Raw genomic sequence first — 18148 nt, 5'->3', positions numbered from 1 at the left:
CTTCTCATTAGCACATGGAATATTCTCCAGGATAGACCACATATTAGGTCACAAATCTAGTCTCAGCAAATTTAAAAAAATAAAAATCATTCCCAGCATCTTTTCAGACCATAATGGACTAAAACTGGAAAATAATAAGCAAAACTCTGGAAAAAACACATGGAAACTAAACAATAGGCACCTGAATGACCTATGAGCCCAAGAAGAAATCAAATGGAAAATCAAAAACTTACTTGAAACTAATGAAAATAGAGACATATCATACCAAAACCTGTGGAGTACTGCAAAAGCAGTACTAAGAGGGAAATTTCTTGTAATAAACACTTACATCAAAAGAATGGAAAGACTTCAAATAAACGACCTAATGCTACACCTCAAAGAGCTAGAAAAACAACAATCCAATCCTAAAGGTAGCAGATGGAAAGAAATAATTAAGATCAGAGCAGAACTAAATGAAATAGAGACACAGAAAACAATAGAAAAGTTGAACAAAACAAATAGTTGGTTTTTCAAGAAGATAAATGAAATAGAAAAACCATTAGCTAGGTTAACAAAAATAAATAAATAAATAGAGAGAAGACTCAAATGTCAGAATTGAAAAGAGAGACTTACAACTGATACCACAGAAATATGAAGAATCTAATGATTATAAACAGCTGTATGACAACAAATTAGTTTGCTTTAGCACTTCTTTTTTCTTTTTTGATTGTACATTTTAGGGAAGCCATAGGGTGTGTTCAATCTAATATTAGATGACATGCTGATTTGAGAGAGAGTTCACCTTTCCTTTTTACTTTCACAATTTAATGATACCTATTTTTATTTCAAGTATTACAGATGGGGAAATGGGGCTAAAATAAATGGATAATGAAATCAGACGGTAGGAGGTGTCCAGGAAGAAGATCTTTGAGTCTAGGAACAGTGTTCCTGCCAGGATGGCTCTAGCAATGCAGGTGAACAGTTTCCCGTGCATTCCCTTGGCTCCCACCTCGGCGGGTGCCCCAGACCACAGGATTGCACTTCGCCAAGTAGGCATTTTGGTGTTGTTCAAGACAGTAGGCATCATACTGTACCCAACATTATCTGCTGAAGAAATCAAAGGGGCACACTGATCTTAACAGGCAATGTGTTATAACAGCACAGCCAATAGGTTGGGGAAGCCTAAGGGAATGGCCATTATTTGTCTTCACATGTTACATTTTCTTTAACTCCTTCCAGGGGTTGTGAAGAAGTGTGTGAGCCCCACCCACGCACTGGTGAGCTTCAGGTATGGAGACACCAAGGTTGTGCCCACCTCGTTCATCACGCCTGTGGGGGGCGCCATGCCCTGCCCACTGCTCCAGGTACCTGCTCCACAGTCTCTTCTGGGCCCCCTTTGCACCCTCCAAAGGGTTTTGGATAACAGGGCCAGGCAAGGCCACTGTTTGGCCCTTTGCTGAACCCAGGCGGGCTCCTGTGGGGAGCTTGTGCTTGAGTAGGAAGAGCAGAGCCCTTGCTCCAGGGACCCATCGCTTGGCAATTTCTTTGCTCATGAAATCTGCCAGTTCCCTGTTACGGTACTCAGAGCTGCAAAGACTTAATATCATTGCACCCTGAGGCCCTTGTAAGCCCTTTACAAGAAAATAGATGGTTAGGGGAAGGGCATTGCTGTAGCTGCTTCTGTTCTTGACACTTTAATCGCAAAAGATTGTATTATATTATATGTAATAACAAGAGCAAATGCAGTGCTTTCCTTGACATTGCAGTCAGTTGATATCAGACTGTGGTGCTGTAATGCACAGTTATCCCAAACATTCATCCCTTGGATTAGCTGGACCAGTGTGTTCTCATCTGCTCATAAATTCATAAAAGCTATCCTGGGTCGGGCCCTCCTACCCCTGTCCTAATCCCAGCACCAGGGCCAGGGAATAGAGAGAAAGCCTCACAAAGTGCCACTGCTGCTCTTTCTTGTGAGCCAGGAGAAGTTTGGGAGGAGGAATCAGAGGATTTAGCCATGGCCATCTGTTGCAGCTTCCCCGGCCAGACCCCATGGCATGCGTGAGTGCACTGGCAGCCTTTATACACCCCTTCAAGGGGTTCTCTTCCCGCTGCAGGTTACCTTTTTGCAACTTTTAACTATAGATTCCAGGCATATGCTTTGGGGCAACATTAAACACACCTGCTCCTTTCCTCTGTCTGGGTGACAGCCCTTCTGATATATGAGGACACTGTTCATATCTCTTTATGTCAAACACCGCAGGTTTCTTCAACCAGTCTTTGTAGGATTTGGTTTCCAGAACCTTCACCATCTTATTGGCTGTCTCCTGGATCCTTGTCAGGTGTCAAAGTTCTACTAAAGTAGGGCTTCCCCAAACTGATCACAAATCCAGGTGTGGCCCTATAAGCCCAGGGAGTTTTGGAGCTCTTCCTTAACTGAGGAAAAAAAATTGTATTTGAATTTTAGCATGAGAACTTGCCAACTGTCTTGAGGTGTTTTAAAACAAACATTAAGTTATCTGTATGATCTATAAGGAACAGATTTATTATAAACTATGTTCTCCTCTACAGGTTGGAGATTATGTGTTTGCCAAAATTGTGATACCCGAAGGATTTGACTTCTATGTCCCTGCCATTGTCATAGCACTTCCCAATCAGGATGCATCCTCAGAAAAATTGTACACAGTTTTAAAGTGCAACAATCGGAGAGTAAGTAGACTTCCGTCTAGAACAGGATTTTCATGCTAGGCAGAACGTGGCTTTTTCCGGGGCAATGCCTAGCTCTTTCCTGTCACTGCCAGATGTCGTGAAGGAATGGTTTCCCTGGCTGTGTCCTTCACCCTGCTCTCTCACTCCCTGTGGCTGGGATTTCACCTTCACTGAGATCAGCCTGGCCTCCTAATTCCTGTGCCGGGCGGTCTTTGGCTCTCCTTGCCAAACTGAGCTGTGCTTTGACAGCAGAGCAGGCTCTCTGGGGCTCTGCAGCACCCCGTCTCTCACTCCTGTCCTCCTCCTCCTCGGACTGCTCCTGCCTGTGCTCCTCTGCCAGCTCTGCAGATGTGGGCCTCCCCTGGGCCCTCCCAGCCCTGTCCTCCTCTGTGGCCTCATGGCCTGTCTCTCAGGTGAGCCTCCATTGTTGGGCTCCTCCCGTGTGCCAGGGGTGACAGCCCCCACTCCCAACCCAAGCTCCAACCCTGCATTCCCAGCTGGGTCCTCCTGGAGAGCTCCCTCCAGGTGAGCCATATCACCTTTCCCCCAGGCGCCTTCCTCCTCCTGCGTTCCCTGTACTGGGGAGTGCCACCACCTGGCTCCCATCTCACACCTGCTATGAATGAACCACCACCAGGGTTGGCTGAGAGATGAGGGGACACAGGTAAAGTGGAGCAGAATGAAAAGAACACAGGCTTTACAGTGAAAAAAAAATTAACTGAGCATTCACTCTGCTCTTTATTGGTTGTCTCATCAGGGCGGGTCGCTTCACCTCTCTGAGCCTCAGTTTCATTTGTATGTGCAATGGGTTTTCTATATATCCATATCTACACCTGTATCAATATCTTTTTCTACTGGAATATCTATGTCTGTCTATACAGTCATGCCACCACATACATATGTTTCAATCAGCAAAGTACTGCATCTGTGATGGTGGTCTCGTAAGATTATAGTAGAGCTGGAGGTGTGTAGCAGACCATACTATCTAGGTTTGTGTGAGTACACTGTGATGTTAGCACAAGGACAAAATTGCCTAAGGACACATTTCACAGAATGTATCCCTGCCATTAAGCAACACATGACTGAATATATAGACACACACACACACACACACACACACACACACACACACACACACACACACACACACACACACACACACACACACACACACACACACACACACACACACACACACACACACACACACACACACACACACACACACACACACACACACACACACACACACACACACACACACACACACACACACACACACACACACACCCTTAACGAAAATACTAAAATCAGGGGATGTTCAACTCTTAAGTCGGCCTTCCATATCCTTGGGTTCCACATCTACAAATTCAATCAGCCACAAGTAGAAAATACTGTATATGTAAAAGCTCTGCGTGTCTGATGCACAGGTATTAGGTAATAGTAGTAATGACGCAGCCGTGGTAGTTAATAGCATCACTTTGAATCTTTTGCCCTCTGCATTCCCCATAGCCCATGAGCGGGAGGGATTCAGTTAACTCTTATCACCTCTAGATCAATTCGCTCATTAGACAGAGGTTTGTTAAGCACCTGTATTTTCTACTGGATTATTTGTCTTTCTTATTGATTTGGAGAGTTCCTCTATATCTTCTGGGTAGTAATTCTTGGTAATACATGCAGCCAATATTCTTTTCCCAAGTCTATGCTTGACTTTCAATTTTGGAATAGTTGTTGATAGAGAAGCTTTAAAATTTAATATGGTCAAATGTATTCAGCTTGTCCTTTATGAATTGCCCTTTCTGTGTTTTGTTTAAGAAATTTGTCTTTAACAATGTATTTCTCTAAACGTATTTTTTCTAAAAGTTTGAGAAAACTTCTTTACCAGTATACAAATCTGATTATGTCATTTGCCTGTGTGATGTCCCCCACACACATACTTCTTGTCACCCTCAAGGAGAATCCCAGCAGGAGCCCAGCATGTCCCCAGCCTGCCCCCAACCTTGACCTCCAGCTAACTGGGAGGTTCACTGCCTGCTGCTTCCTGAACATAGTGGGCTCTTCCAAGCCCCTGGGCTTGTACCTATTACTGGACTGTCCTCCTCATCTCCTTTGCATAGGGAACTCCTGTCATCCTAAAGACCCACCCCAGTGTGACGTCCTGCTGGGCCCCTCAGGGCTCTCCTGCGCACTGCCCTGCCCTCTTCCTATGCTGACTTCCTCCCCAAGCACAGCCCCTGATGAAGAGCAGGTTCCCATGATTGTTTTTAAATTCCTTGAATCAGTGACATTTCTAATGGAAAATAACATTGTCTTGATGGGCCACTTAACATGCCTGGAAAATAGACTGGCAAGTGAAATAGATTGGTAAGCAAAAAGCAAAGTGACAGTGGCTAATTTTATTAAGCCCTTACTATGTGCAGCAGGTACTAATCCAGGTATCTCACATGTAACGAGCAACTGAGTCCTCAGATAAGGAAACTGAATCAGAGAGGTTAAGTCACACACCTGGTAAGCAGACAATCTGGCTCCATGGCCTGAACTCCAAACCACTGTGCCCAACTGGCTAGTAGACAGAATAAAAATATCCAGTAAATTCTTGACTGTGGCATGAGGTACTTCCATCAGGGAGAGGAGCATAGTAAAGGAATTTTAAGGTTAAGGGCAAAGGGTGACTATCATGGGAGCCGATGGCCACAGGAGCACTGTATCCCATCTGACAGGCAAGAGGAGAGGGATGTCTCATCAACCCAGGAAGAACCCCCTAGAGAAAATGGAGTTTCCTGGAGCTGTCTGGACAGCAGGAAAGCAGCAGGGTGGAAGGTGGAACATGGGGAAGCTTTCCTGGCACATGGCACTGCTCTGGGGATATCTACTGTGCAAGGGGGGGACAGCAAACCAAGGGACGTTTTAAGAGATGTCCCCAGGGTGTGTGGAGAGATGAGGCAGTTGGCCCAGGATCCCTGAGAAAAGACCTCAGAGCCCAGGGAAGCACTTCAGAATTTATCCACAGAACAGGGGGGCCCTGGATGCCAGAGTAGCATGGCCAGGGGAAGGACACCGGAGACACCTCGATGGAGATTCTGGGAGACCCTGTGAGGCTGAGAGTGGGGCATTCAGCAAAAGGGTGGTGGCTATAGTTGTCCAAGAAAGAGATGGCCAAGGCTGAAATAAAGATAAAAAGAAAGGTGGTTATATAAAGGGCTGTTGTAGTGTGTGTGTGTGCATGTGTGTGCATGTGTGTGTGCGTGTGTGTGTGTGTACACACACATCTTAAGTGGGCAGACTTGGCAATTGACCAAGAGAAATGACAGAGAGGACTCCGCAATGACTTTTATTCAGCAAATAATTATCAAGTGAGGCTCTGAATTTAAACTGCTCTCTTAAGTGTCACACTGAAGAGGATAATGATAGTAGCTTTCATAGTGGGTTGAGCTAGAATAAAATTATATCTGAATTGTGGACATTTCTGATTTAAATTGTGTGAACTCTTTTGGTGTTATTACAGGAATTTTGCCCTCGGAGTGCACTTATTAAGATCAGCCAAAACAAGTATGCTCTCTCTTGCTCTCATATAAAATCGCCCCCCGTTCAGGAGGATCCAAAAAAGTAAGTGTTCCCCATTTTACTAGCCCTTGAATATTCATTTATATCTTTGCACTGTTAATCTGAGTTGAGATCCATGACCTCTAAATACTAGGGTGGAAAAGCAGAGGCGGGAGGCTTTCTGCACAGAGTGCGTTCTGTGGTTATTGCCCCTTCAATGTCACACCTTTCACCTGCTGGTTATTCATCTGTCTGGCTCCAATTGCAACATTATTTTACTGACCCTTCAGAAAAGCATTCAGTCCTGTCATGAATATGAAGGAATTGTTTCCCTTTTATTTGTAAGGATTTAAACCCTTCTAATTTAGTTGCAGTTGGAACCAATCACCTACCTGCCTCTCCCCTTGTTGGGAGGTGGGAGGGAGGTGCCGGTCCTGGCTTACCAGGAGCCAGGTGAGTGCGGGGATGGGTGGGTGTGTGGTGGTTTCCAGGGGCTGCATTGGGGTGAACATTTTCATCTGAGACCATAGGTTTCCTCAGAGCTGTAAAGGTGGATCACAGCAAAGTCAAGAGGAACAAGCTGAGGCCTAAAGAGCAGGCAAAACCCAACCATGAGGCCAACAGCGGCATTGAGTTGGAGTCACAGAGCCATGACCTTGGAGTCAAGGCACACAAAAAGAGGCGAAGGTGGATTTTGAGCAAGGGTTGGGGAAAGGGATGCAGGACTCATCCTCCATTTCACTAGAGTTTGAGGCTGTCTTTGGGTGCGAGCCTTCGTTCTCCCGTGGCCTTGCCTTCCACTTCTTTGCAGAAACCATCCACCAGCCTCTCCCTCCACTTCTTATCCCCCACCTCTGGGCTTGTGAAATTTCTGTCTTTCCCTCAATGTCAAAGCATTGGTGTCCCCCTTCCATCCAAGGCTGATCTGCCCACCAGGCTCTGGAGGCCTGTCACCTGCTATCCCGGGCCCTTGCTCCGTGGGTTATCCCTGGACTCTCTTCTCCTCTCTCTTGGGCTCCTGTCCCTTGAGTCCTTCACCTCAGCAAAATCCCAGGCTCGCCTCCCCTATTTGCACACGTGCATGTTACACACGCGTGCACACGTGCACGCACACACACTCCTGAGTGCATGCGGCTGCCCTGGTTCTGCAGTGTGGACTGGCACCTCCTTCCCTGCCCACCAGGCTCCGCGGGCAGTGCACAGACTTGGTGTCTCCACAGTCTTACCTCCTAGTCACTCCCCAGTCCTGGGGGACTGGCTTCCACTCTTAGGTGGGGAGAGGCCGCTCAGGACGACTCACAGGCTGGATCCAGTCAGCTCTGCCCGGCCTGACCACAGGCGCTCCTGCCGCGTGTCTGTCCTTCCCTATCCCCCTCCTCCTGAGCCTTGTCATGGCTCCACCTCTCTGCGTTTTTCCCTGCCTGATGTCACATCTGCTGCTTCCTTGACTCCAGTTACACTGCGGACCCCATACCTCCTTCTCTCCAACCCAGACCGTTCTCCGGTGCTCTTGCACCAGAATCTCGGACTCCGAGAGAGGGCCTTGCGGTGGGTTTTCTTCAAAGCCCCCCAGGTGGCTTTTTGAAAAAGCAGCCATGGTGGATAACTTAAGGGGACGGGGCATCAGTAACTAAGACTCAGGCTCGCATCCCGACCCCACATCCTCACCCAGCTCTGCGCCCCTGGGCAGGCTGCTCGTCGTCTCTTACCTTGTTCTCTCATCCGGAAGATGAGGGAGGTCTGAAGACTGGGCATGGTCATTGCCTGACATGAGACACGTGGCGGGAATCGCATTATTTCCAACCACCTGCTGGATGTTTCTACCTGAGTGCACAGAATCTCAAATTTAGCACACCTGAGACTGAAATCATAGTTCCCCACAAACCTGCTCCCATCTTCCCTGTCTCAGTTCACTCTTCCACCCAGTCACAGAGTTGTCCAAGCAACAGTCTGTAGTCAGCTTTGGCTGCTTCCTGTCATTCACCCACCACACCCCTCGGTCTCCACGTTATTGTGATCCTAACTTGCAAATATTTCTCAGCTCTGCTGTACCCGTGCCGCCTGAGGTCAGGGGCTCTCAGTCGCTGCAGGCTCCTCCAGCCCCGATGCCAGGCATTCTCCGTGAGTCTGAGAGAGCAGGGTAACCCTCTGTGTGTGCACATCTACCCTTGCCCCTCCCCCACTTAAAAAATCCTTCAGTTTCCTCCTTCCTCCACCCCTTCCTGTCCTAGCTTAGCCTCTTGGTGGTCTGACCCAAGCCTGCTACCTAGCCTCACTTGTCCCCAGCCACTCCACTCCGCCCCTGCAACGCCCTCTGCACACTAACCACACTAAACTACTTGTAGTTTTTCTCCCCAGTTTTTCAGGTCTCCCCTTGCCTTTGCATAGACTAATTATTCCCTCCCTGGAATGCTAGTCCCTGCCCCCCGCCCCCTGGGGAATGCCAAGAATGAACTCAAGCATCACCACCACTGTGCGATGTCCCACGTAGCGAGGTGACCCCCTGCCTCCTGTCGAGGTTGGCATTATGGAACACTTCCCTTGCACTGGCTGTGTAGGCACAAGTCCTAGAAGGTAGGGGCCAGGCTCTATCTTCCTCTGAATCCCAGTTGCCAGGGTCCAGCTCACAGGACGAGCCCAAGGACTGATTGAAGAGGGAACCAATGAACAAACACATGCTCGTGGGCACCCAGCGTGCTCCCCGAGGGGCACGTCGTTCTGTAGAGAACCTTTCCTTGAGTGCGATTATTAAATACATGCTGGATCCTTCACTCTTTGTCTAGCTGCGTATGGTATTTCGTTGTTAATATCAAAACCCTGCTCAACCCAGACTCAGAAACTGTAAGCAGTAAATTTTATTTTCTTTATAAAAAAAAAAAAAAAAAACTCTGCTCCAACAATATGATACCCAAATTACAGTACATTATAAAGGAATGTGAGTAGATATGTCTAGGTAGTGCCCATTTTTACTAAACTCAAATCACCGATCACTATTTTAGAATTAAAATTGAATTCTTTCTCTGTTGAGAAAAGCCTTTTATTGTTTCCCATCTTCCCCAGGCCTTATTTAAAGTTCTTAGCTGCTAGTTATCTATTCTCACTTCTAGGGCTTTACACAGTGGAAGTCTTCATTGACTCCCTAGCCTCCTGTTGTAATTTCCACTCTGTTTTGCTCTAGCTGCCTCGCTGGGAGCAGGAGACTGCGTTTAATTCTCCTAAGCAGAGGTAACATACTACCCATTAATTTCAGAGCTTGATCGGTCTCTTTCTATACCCAAGACTAGCAGAACTGAGCACAAAAATAGAGGTCTATTTTGCATGTACACTGGGATTTCTTTCTAATAAGTTTTTTCATCAGGACCTCTTCATAAATGTGCCGTCTCCCTTCAGTAGTTCTCTAGTAAGTCTTCATGCCATTATACCAAATGAGAGCATTAAAAAAGAGATCCTAGTGCTTTCTTCATGGACTATTAAAAAAATGTACTGTAGGTTGCATCTACAACATGACATCATTTGACTAAATTTAATTTTAAAATATTGAGTCCACTAAACCATCCTCTTAGGGGGTGGTAAGACAAGGATACCTGGCCCCAAACAGCTGGGTGGACCAGGTTACCGGATTCCAGCTCTCCATCCTCTGCCCCGCCTCTTTTTCTTCCTTCTTGGGGCCTTCAGCTCTGAGTGACTGAGAGCATTTCCTGCAGGTTGCTCTCCTGGGTCCTACCTGACGGTGGTACATAGTGAAAGACAGGAAGGAATGTATTTGGAGGATAAACAGTTCAAAATTGATCGAATATGGCCAAAGCTGAGGCAAATTTTCATTTTCAACTCAAATTCTGACACCTAAATGATTCTTGAAGACTTTTTAAAAATAAGGTTGGCTTGCAAAATATGGTATCTGTATTGCTAATTCCAAATGAGTTCCTAAAGGAGAGGATTTTGGTATCATCGTACTTGCAACATGAAGTGAGTGAGGCTGGTACCAATTTTCTCTTTCCTTTGCACCATGATGACGGCATCTTCTGACCCTGCAGCCAGGAGGGGTGTGTGCTGAGACAATGCCAAATGATCGCCCTTCCTTCCCTGCCCTTCAGTGGTGCCCCTGCGCTTTCTTCTACATTCCATGGCATCAGAGATGTCTTTTCTGAGTGAAAATACTTCCTAACCTGTCTATAACTTTCTCCATTTAGAGAACATACATGTGGTTTCTCCCATATGATCTTCTCAATAACTCCAAGAAGCAAGTGGAACAGTGGTAATTTCCCCCATTTGGCATTCTCTCTCCTTACCCAGGCAGGGGACTCACAGACCAGATTCTTCCCTGGCTGCCTCACCCAGGGGCCCATTCACATGAAAGGGCTGTGGCCTCCAGCTGCTGCAAGGGAAGCTGCCTGGGGGGTTCGGTGCTCCACGCCTGGTTTTCTCCAGTGAAGGGAAGCGTCCCTACCAGGCGTTACTCAATCATCCGCAAGCCGGAGCCTCTGGCAGGCCTCAACTGAATCCACACACCTGGTGCTGTGTAACCAGCTGGAAATCCCTGCCAGGGAGCTGGAATCCAACCTCTCTTCACTGTGACAGGGAGAAGCTTGGGCACATTACCCTGGAGACTACTCTTGAGAAAGACTCTCTTTAGAGGGAGTGTCACTTTTTTGAAAAAATTAATAATGTCCCAAATGTGATCTCAGGAAAACCAAATAGGACTAATCATTTCTTTGTGCTCCAGAAAATTTACCAGACATCTGAAGGAGGTTGTTAGGAATCACGATCCTGAATGTGAAGAGTGTTCTCCCCTTGCTGCTTGGTCACCATTGTGCGGTCTTGGGGACATGGGGACCCCTCTCCCAGGGCTCAGGTGCCCCAATTCCTATTACACAAAATATTAGCCTCTCATTATCTCTCTTTTGAACAGCTTAGTGGCTTTCCATGAAGTCATTTGGATTTTCATGTCTCCATGGAAATGATAATTCCTGTACTGTTTAGCACTCCTCCCTTTACTCCAGCTAGTGTGGTCTCACATTGTCCTCCTGACAGCAGTGAAATGAAGTCATTGATTAAAACTTCAAGATTCATCGCTGCCTCTGACATTACATTAGATGAATCACTTCCCTGAATCTTGCCTGGTCTCTCTGACACCTGTTCCCTTGGAGGGAACGCAGCTGTGCATTTGAAATCATTAAGCCTCTGTGTGTCATTAGCTCCCTCCGTCCCTTCTGGTCAGATTAGGAGCCCATTTCCTACACTGGAGCAAAGCCCTGAGAAACAAGCGGTTCAGCAATAAGCCCTGTCTGTGAGTGTCCTGTGTTATCCAGAAGGACAAATGCCATTGCCTACCTTTAGAAAGCGTGCACCGTGCTGTGGTGCCCTTGTACGTGGGACAAGGTAACGCAGGAGTCATAGACATTGGCTAACCCTCAGGGCCAGTGGTGGCAATTCGGATGGCAACAGCCTTTTCTTATCAGTCTCTTCATTTTCTGCCCCTTCAACTGTTAAAGCTCAGAGGCCTCCCGGTCCTCAGCTCCTCCTGTCTTTATGTTCTAAGACAGCCTTGCTGACAGAGAGGCACTTAGGGCAGAATAGAAATGAGGCCTCGGGGAACCAGCAAGAACGCTGGCAAGTTGGCAGCCTTGACGGTGTGCATGAGGGGGGCCTTCAGCATGAAGTGGGGGCTCAGCACTCTCTTCCCAGAAGTGGAACCAGCCTCTTCTGAAAAGTCAGTGAAGGCACAGTACCTGGTCCCCCCGGTCCCCAACACACACACATTTTTGGTCTGTTTATCATATTATTCAGCCAAATCTGTAGTTTAAAATATTTAATAGAGCGCCTAATTTAAAGTTTTTTGGTATGTGATTGGGCGAAAGGAGGCCATTCAGTCCTTTCCAGGCTCGGGGTGAAGTCCGGATGGTGGGGCCTCGCCCCTTTCCACTGAGTGGGTTTGGGTCCAGCAGCAGCAGGAGTGCGTGGCAGGGGATACGAGCTGTCACATCAGATTCACACCGACCCTTCCCCCCGCCCTGCCCCACCCCATAAGGAGGCACTTCCTCGTGAATCGTCTTGAATTTGGCCAACATCAGTCATTCTGGAGCATGAGATACGGCCGCTGAGCAATGTCTGCTTGATTCATGGAAAGGCTTTTCCTTCATCAAAATCCCTGCCTGCTTTTTGTTCTAATCATGACAACTCATATGTTTTATTCTTATTCAAAAGTGCATATTTAATATAATTTAGAAATTAAAAGGAAACAAACTAAAACAAAAGCCATCCATAGGTCCACATTTCAAAAGTAATCATTTATATTTTGGTATATATCCTTCGAGAGTGTTTTCTGTGCTGTGTTGATTCTTATTTTTCCTCAAAATAAATGGCTTTATTGTTTCTCCTTATCAAGTATGATAGTGACAAGGACCCTCTATAAGTTAGGAATAGAGGCAAAGTATCTCAACATAATTAAAGCCATATATGATAAACCCACTGCCAATATCATCCTGAATGGGGAAAAGCTAAAAGCTTTTCCTTTAAGAACAGGAACTAGACAAGGATGCCCACCCTCACCACTCCTATTCAACATAGTGTTGGAAGTACTAGCCAGAGCAATCAGAGAAGAGAAGGAAATAAAGGGCATCGAGATTGGAAAAGATGAAGTCAAACTGTCCCTGTTTGCAGATGACATGATCCTATATATCGAACAGCCTAAAACCTCTACAAAAAAACTCTTGGAATTGATAAATGATTTCAGCACAGTAGCAGGATACCAAATCAACACACAAAAATCAGTAGCATTTCTTTTCTCCAATAGTGAACATGCAGAACGAGAAATCAAGAAAGCCTGCCCATTTACAATAGCCACCAAAAAAATAAAATACTTAGGAATTGAGTTAGCTAAGGAGGTGAAAAATCTCTATCATGAGAACTACAAACCACTGCTGAGAGAAATTAGAGAGGATACAAGAAGATGGAAAGATATCCCATGCTCTTGGATTGGAAGAATCAACATAGTGAAAATGTCCATACTACCCAAAGTGATCTACAAATTCAATGCAATCCCCATCAAAATTCCAAAGACATTTTTCTCAGAAATGGAAAGAACTATCCAGACATTTATATGGAATAATAAAAGACCACGCATAGCCAAAGCAATGCTGAGCAAAAAAAAATAAAGCTGGAGGCATAACACTATCTGACTTTAAGCTATACTACAAAGCTATAATAACCAAGACAGTATGGTACTGGCATAAAAACTGACACACTGATCAATGGAATAGAATAGAGAATCCAGAAATCAACCCACACATTTACAGCCATCTGATCTTTGACAAAGGCACCAAGCCTATTCACTGGGGAAGGGACTGCCTCTTCAGCAAATGGTGCTGGGATAACTGGATATCCATATGCAGGAGAATGAAACTAGACCCATACCTCTCACCATATACTAAAATCAACTCAAAATGGATTAAAGAATCAAATATACACCCTGAAACAATAAAACTTCTTAAAGAAAACATAGGAGAAACACTTCAGGAAATAGGACTGGACACAGACTTCATGAATACGACCCCAAAAGCACGGGCAACCAAAGGAAAAATAAACAAATGGGATTATATCAAACTAAAAAGCTTCTGCACAGCAAAAGAAACAATTAACAGAGTTAAAAGACAACCAACAGAGTGGGAGAAAATATTTGCAAAATATACATCTGACAAAGGATTAATATCCAGAATATATAAGGAACTCAAACAACTTTACAAGAAAAAAACAAGCAACCCAATTAAAAAATGGGCAAAAGAGCTAAGTAGGCACTTCTCTAAGGAAGATATACAAATGGCCAACAGACATATGAAAAAATGCTCAACATCACTCAGCATCCGGGAAATGCAAATCAAAACCACACTGAGATACCATCTCACCCCAGTTAGGATGGCTAAAATCCAAAAGACTCTGAACGATAAATGCTGGCGAGGTTGTGGAGAAAAAGGAACTCTCATACATTGTTGGTGGGACTGCAAAATGGTGCAGCCTCTATGGAAAGGTATGGAGGTTCCTCAAACAATTGCAGATAGATCTACCATACGACCCAGCTATCCCACTGTTGGGAATATACCCAGAGGAATGGAAATCATCAAGTCGAAGGTATACCTGTTCCCCAATGTTCATTGCAGCACTCTTTACAATAGCCAAGAGTTGGAACCAGCCCAAATGTCCATCATCGGATGAGTGGATACGGAAAATGTGGTACATCTACACAATGGAATACTACTCAGCTATAAAAACGAATGAAATACTGCCATTTGCAACAACATGGATGGACCTTGAGAGAATTATATTAAGTAAAATGAGTCAGGCACAGAAAGAGAAATACCACATGTTCTCACTTATTTGTGAGAGCTAAAAATTAGTATATAAATTCACACACACACACACAAAAAAAAAACCGGTGCGGGGGGGAAGAAGATATAACAACCACAATTACTTGAAGTTGATACGACAAGCAAACAGAGGGGACATGGGTGGGGGGAAGGGAGATGGAGGAGGGAGGGAGGTTTTGGTGATGGGCAACAATAATCAGCCACAATGTATATCGACAAAATAAAATAAAATAAAATTAAGTATGATAGTTACAAAACATTTTTTTAAATGTGGAGAAAGTGACAGTTCTTCTGGAATCCATTACCAGAGGCAACTGTTAATGGTTTGGTGCAAAGGTTTCCAGTCATCCTTGTGTATTCACAACCTTAAGAACAAAAATGAAAATAAAATTTGCACTCCTTTTGTAATTTTATTCCCACTTAACAGTGTATTATTAGCGTCTTTCCATGACAGTGACACCTCTTGTTTCGTTACTGCCTGCCTAGAATTCCATTATTCTTGCGGTCCATAACTTATAGACTGGACTGTGATCAATCCTAACACATGGGGATAAAAGAAACCCATGAAAAGGAAATAGAATGTATCAACTTAGTGTGCTCTGGAAGGAGGTAGCAATTTGAGGGATAGTTGAAGGTAATGAGGTGGATGAGGTTCTAGATTTCACGGAGGGGGGGTGCAGTTAAATACAACCTTGAAGTGTGATTTCAAGATGCCTGTAAGAACCTGGAACACAGAACACACATCCACACAAGCGCTGGCCTCACACTGAGAGAGGATTTTGTGTGTGGCCTCCTGGAAAGCCTTTTTCCAATGTTACTGCTATTGCTCAGGCCAATTTTCCGGTCTCTCTTGGGAATCTCCTGAGTCATGGAGCCAATCTTTGAAAATTATCACTCAGGTGGTGAATTTTGATCCTTTGAAGAGGGATTTGAATGATGGAATTTTCTGTTTAGAGATAACTAACAATCTTTTTCTGGTTTATTATTTTTTTTCATGACAACTTCCAGAATGATCTGAAGTGGCAATGGTCAAAAGTGATTCAAAGTAAAAACAAGAGAAAACGAACACTTATTCAGGGTGAAGGCAGGGTGATTGAGGTAGTCGATATTGATTATGGGAACCAAATAAGATTTAACACTGGGCAGCTGGTGTCCTTAACTTGCCCTGAAGGCCCTGAAGGCGGCAAGTTCCCAAAACAGTGAGCCATGGAGGCATGGCAGGAATGAGGTCATGGTGTCCCTAAGATGCCTTCTTTGAAGGACAACACTTCTGGATCAATAAGCTTTGTCCGGTACATTTCCTAAATAGTAAGTCCAGCTCTATGACTTCATAGTCATACCTAAGTTTTTTCAATTAAATGTAATTTAAAATCATATCATTTTTGGCATTTGTCATGAAAGAAACCCAAGGGTGTGGAAGAAGGTCTGTATTGTGCAAGCTCCGGTTCAGGGATGAACTGGGCTGGGATGGGGCCGAGCTGCTCCCTTGGACTGGACAGGGGCAATGCTGAGGCATGCCCAGGGGCTTCAGGGCTGGCAGTTGTTCCTTCACTGACTTGGTCAGGACAACGTCCAAGTGGTTGGGTTCTCCATGCCATGTGAGGCTCCCACACACCAAAGGCCTGTGGAAATGAAGTGAGTGGATTTAAGCCCAGCCTCAAGTATCAGGCCCAAAGGACTCCTGCTGGTCCTGCCCACGGGAAGGAGGACAGCAGACAAAGCTGAGGGACACCCATGGGACTGCCTTGGACATTTCTGTAGACACAGCAGCCATCAAGACCAGGGTAACCCTGATCTATCCCTCTCTCTCTTTTCTCTCTCTCTAGGGGGGGCATGGAGGGGAGGACCTCGGCTCCCCTACTCTGGAAACAAAAAGAAGCTGACACTGGGGACTTAAGAGAGCCAAAACAGGAGAACTCTAGAAAGAAGAAAAAGAAATCTGCCAAAAGGCCACCTGTCCAGGAGATAGTGTCCTCAGACTCAGACGACTCTTCCCATGGAACCAGGTCCCACAAGTCCTATCCTAAGACACACCCCAAGCGCAAGGTAGCAGGGGAGGAGACATCACTTATCTCCACAACACCCTGAAATCTCTTTCAAGAATAGTGCACGTGAGTTCATTCCCCAGTTTCTGGGCATAGCACAAACCCTAACACCGTTAAGTAATGCTGACGTCCACTTCCCCAGAGAAGGCCCTCGGCCTGGGGTCTAGGATCGGCCAGCCCTGCTGTCGCTGCCGCACCTCTACCTCGAGCAGCCCCTCCCCATCGTCCCTGAGCCACCCACAGCAGCAAAGGGCTGAGGACCGTCACTGAGAAATCTTAAAGTGGTCTAGTGGCAACTATGCTCAAGAAAGCCCATGTCCCTCCAGGGCTGCCCAGACCTCAGCTGCTCGACACTGTGGACCTGGCCCCTCTGCAGAGGTAAGGCCGCCCCGCATTCCACTGGGCCTGCCCTGGGCGTAGCGAAGGTACAGCTCTCCTGTCATCCCCCACCTGCTCTCCTGCCTGTTGGAGTTTATTGGTTCTGGCTTTTCCTGAATACAAAACTGTATTCAGTCTTCTGGTAGACACTTCATATCCCAAAGTTTTAATGTGACCGGTCACTGTCACAGGATTTTCAAATGTTTTGAAAATCAGAGTAGTTAGGATCCAAGTCTGAAGTCTTTTTTTTAATTGATTATCTCAGCTGAATTAGGGATTTTGTCACTCAACATTAAGACTGAAATTAAGACCCGGTAACTTGTCTAAGATCTGTGAGACTGGACATTCCCTATTTTATTGATTTCTGGGCATTTTCATTGAGCCCTTCCTAATTATTTTTGTCTGTAGTCTGTTGTAGGTACCTCTAATTGAGCATGGAACCAGAATAAAAACTCTTACACTGAAAGCATTAAAAACTATTGGCTTGTTTGTTACTGTTTTCTTTGAACACATTTTGGCAGTGACATATAAAAATATTCAGTTCTGTTCACTAATTTCAAAAATGAAATAGTTCCTGCAAATTCTTTTTCCAGTTGGTAATAGCCCTGAAGCTAGATAATGACAGATTACAGATTATTAATAAGAAAAATATTGGATGTTTTTTACAAATAGAAAAGATAGGGCAGAATTCTGATTCTCTGAAAATTCACCAGCTAATTAAAACTGGTGTTCACATTCCTGAAAGCTAGGGGTCACTAGGGTTATAAAGAAGAAATTAAAGGAGGAATCCACTTCCAAAAACATGAAAAAATAAGGGGCATCATCTCAGCATCGGGATAAACATAGTGATGCAGTGAGGAAGGAATTGAGGAATGAGGAAATGGTCTGAAACAAGGCAGGGACAGCATATGGGGAGGCGTGCTGTCCCCCAAATCCCAGAGGTTTCTTCCCGCAGGAAGGCCCTGGAGCTCTGACAACAAGGGCTGTGTCCTGGGAGGGGGGTCTGACGGAAGTGAGGTGTTTGGTCTGCCTAGTGGAAAAGTGGGGGGTGGGAAAGGCCATTCATCCAGTCACAGGCATCCATCATTTATTCATTCATGTGCACACATCAGCCTGCATGCACTCCTTCAGTCACTC

The 18148-nt window shown here is 45.5% G+C and overlaps 1 protein-coding gene across 2 annotated transcripts in view; it reads left to right on the top strand.

Annotated features, from left to right (window-relative positions):
- Positions 1 to 17423, top strand: part of VWA3B (von Willebrand factor A domain containing 3B) — a 247870-nt gene extending 230447 nt beyond the window's left edge. Inside the window, exons 23-27 of one of the 2 annotated variants that reach the window (XM_063078561.1) lie at positions 1219 to 1343; positions 2548 to 2685; positions 6191 to 6291; positions 16415 to 16699; positions 16960 to 17423. In XM_063078561.1, coding sequence (XP_062934631.1) covers positions 1219 to 1343; positions 2548 to 2685; positions 6191 to 6291; positions 16415 to 16676 — 626 coding nt within the window. In that variant the 3' untranslated portion in view covers positions 16677 to 16699; positions 16960 to 17423. Of the gene's footprint in view, positions 1 to 1218; positions 1344 to 2547; positions 2686 to 6190; positions 6292 to 16414 lie in introns of both variants that reach the window. The other variant, XM_063078560.1, reaches the window with a different exon arrangement.
- The last annotated feature ends 725 nt before the right edge of the window (positions 17424 to 18148 follow it).

The sequence above is a fragment of the Cynocephalus volans genome, chromosome 14, assembly GCF_027409185.1.
Source record: "Cynocephalus volans isolate mCynVol1 chromosome 14, mCynVol1.pri, whole genome shotgun sequence".
Lineage (NCBI taxonomy): Eukaryota > Metazoa > Chordata > Mammalia > Dermoptera > Cynocephalidae > Cynocephalus > Cynocephalus volans.
This window is presented reverse-complemented; position numbering and strand designations above follow the sequence as displayed.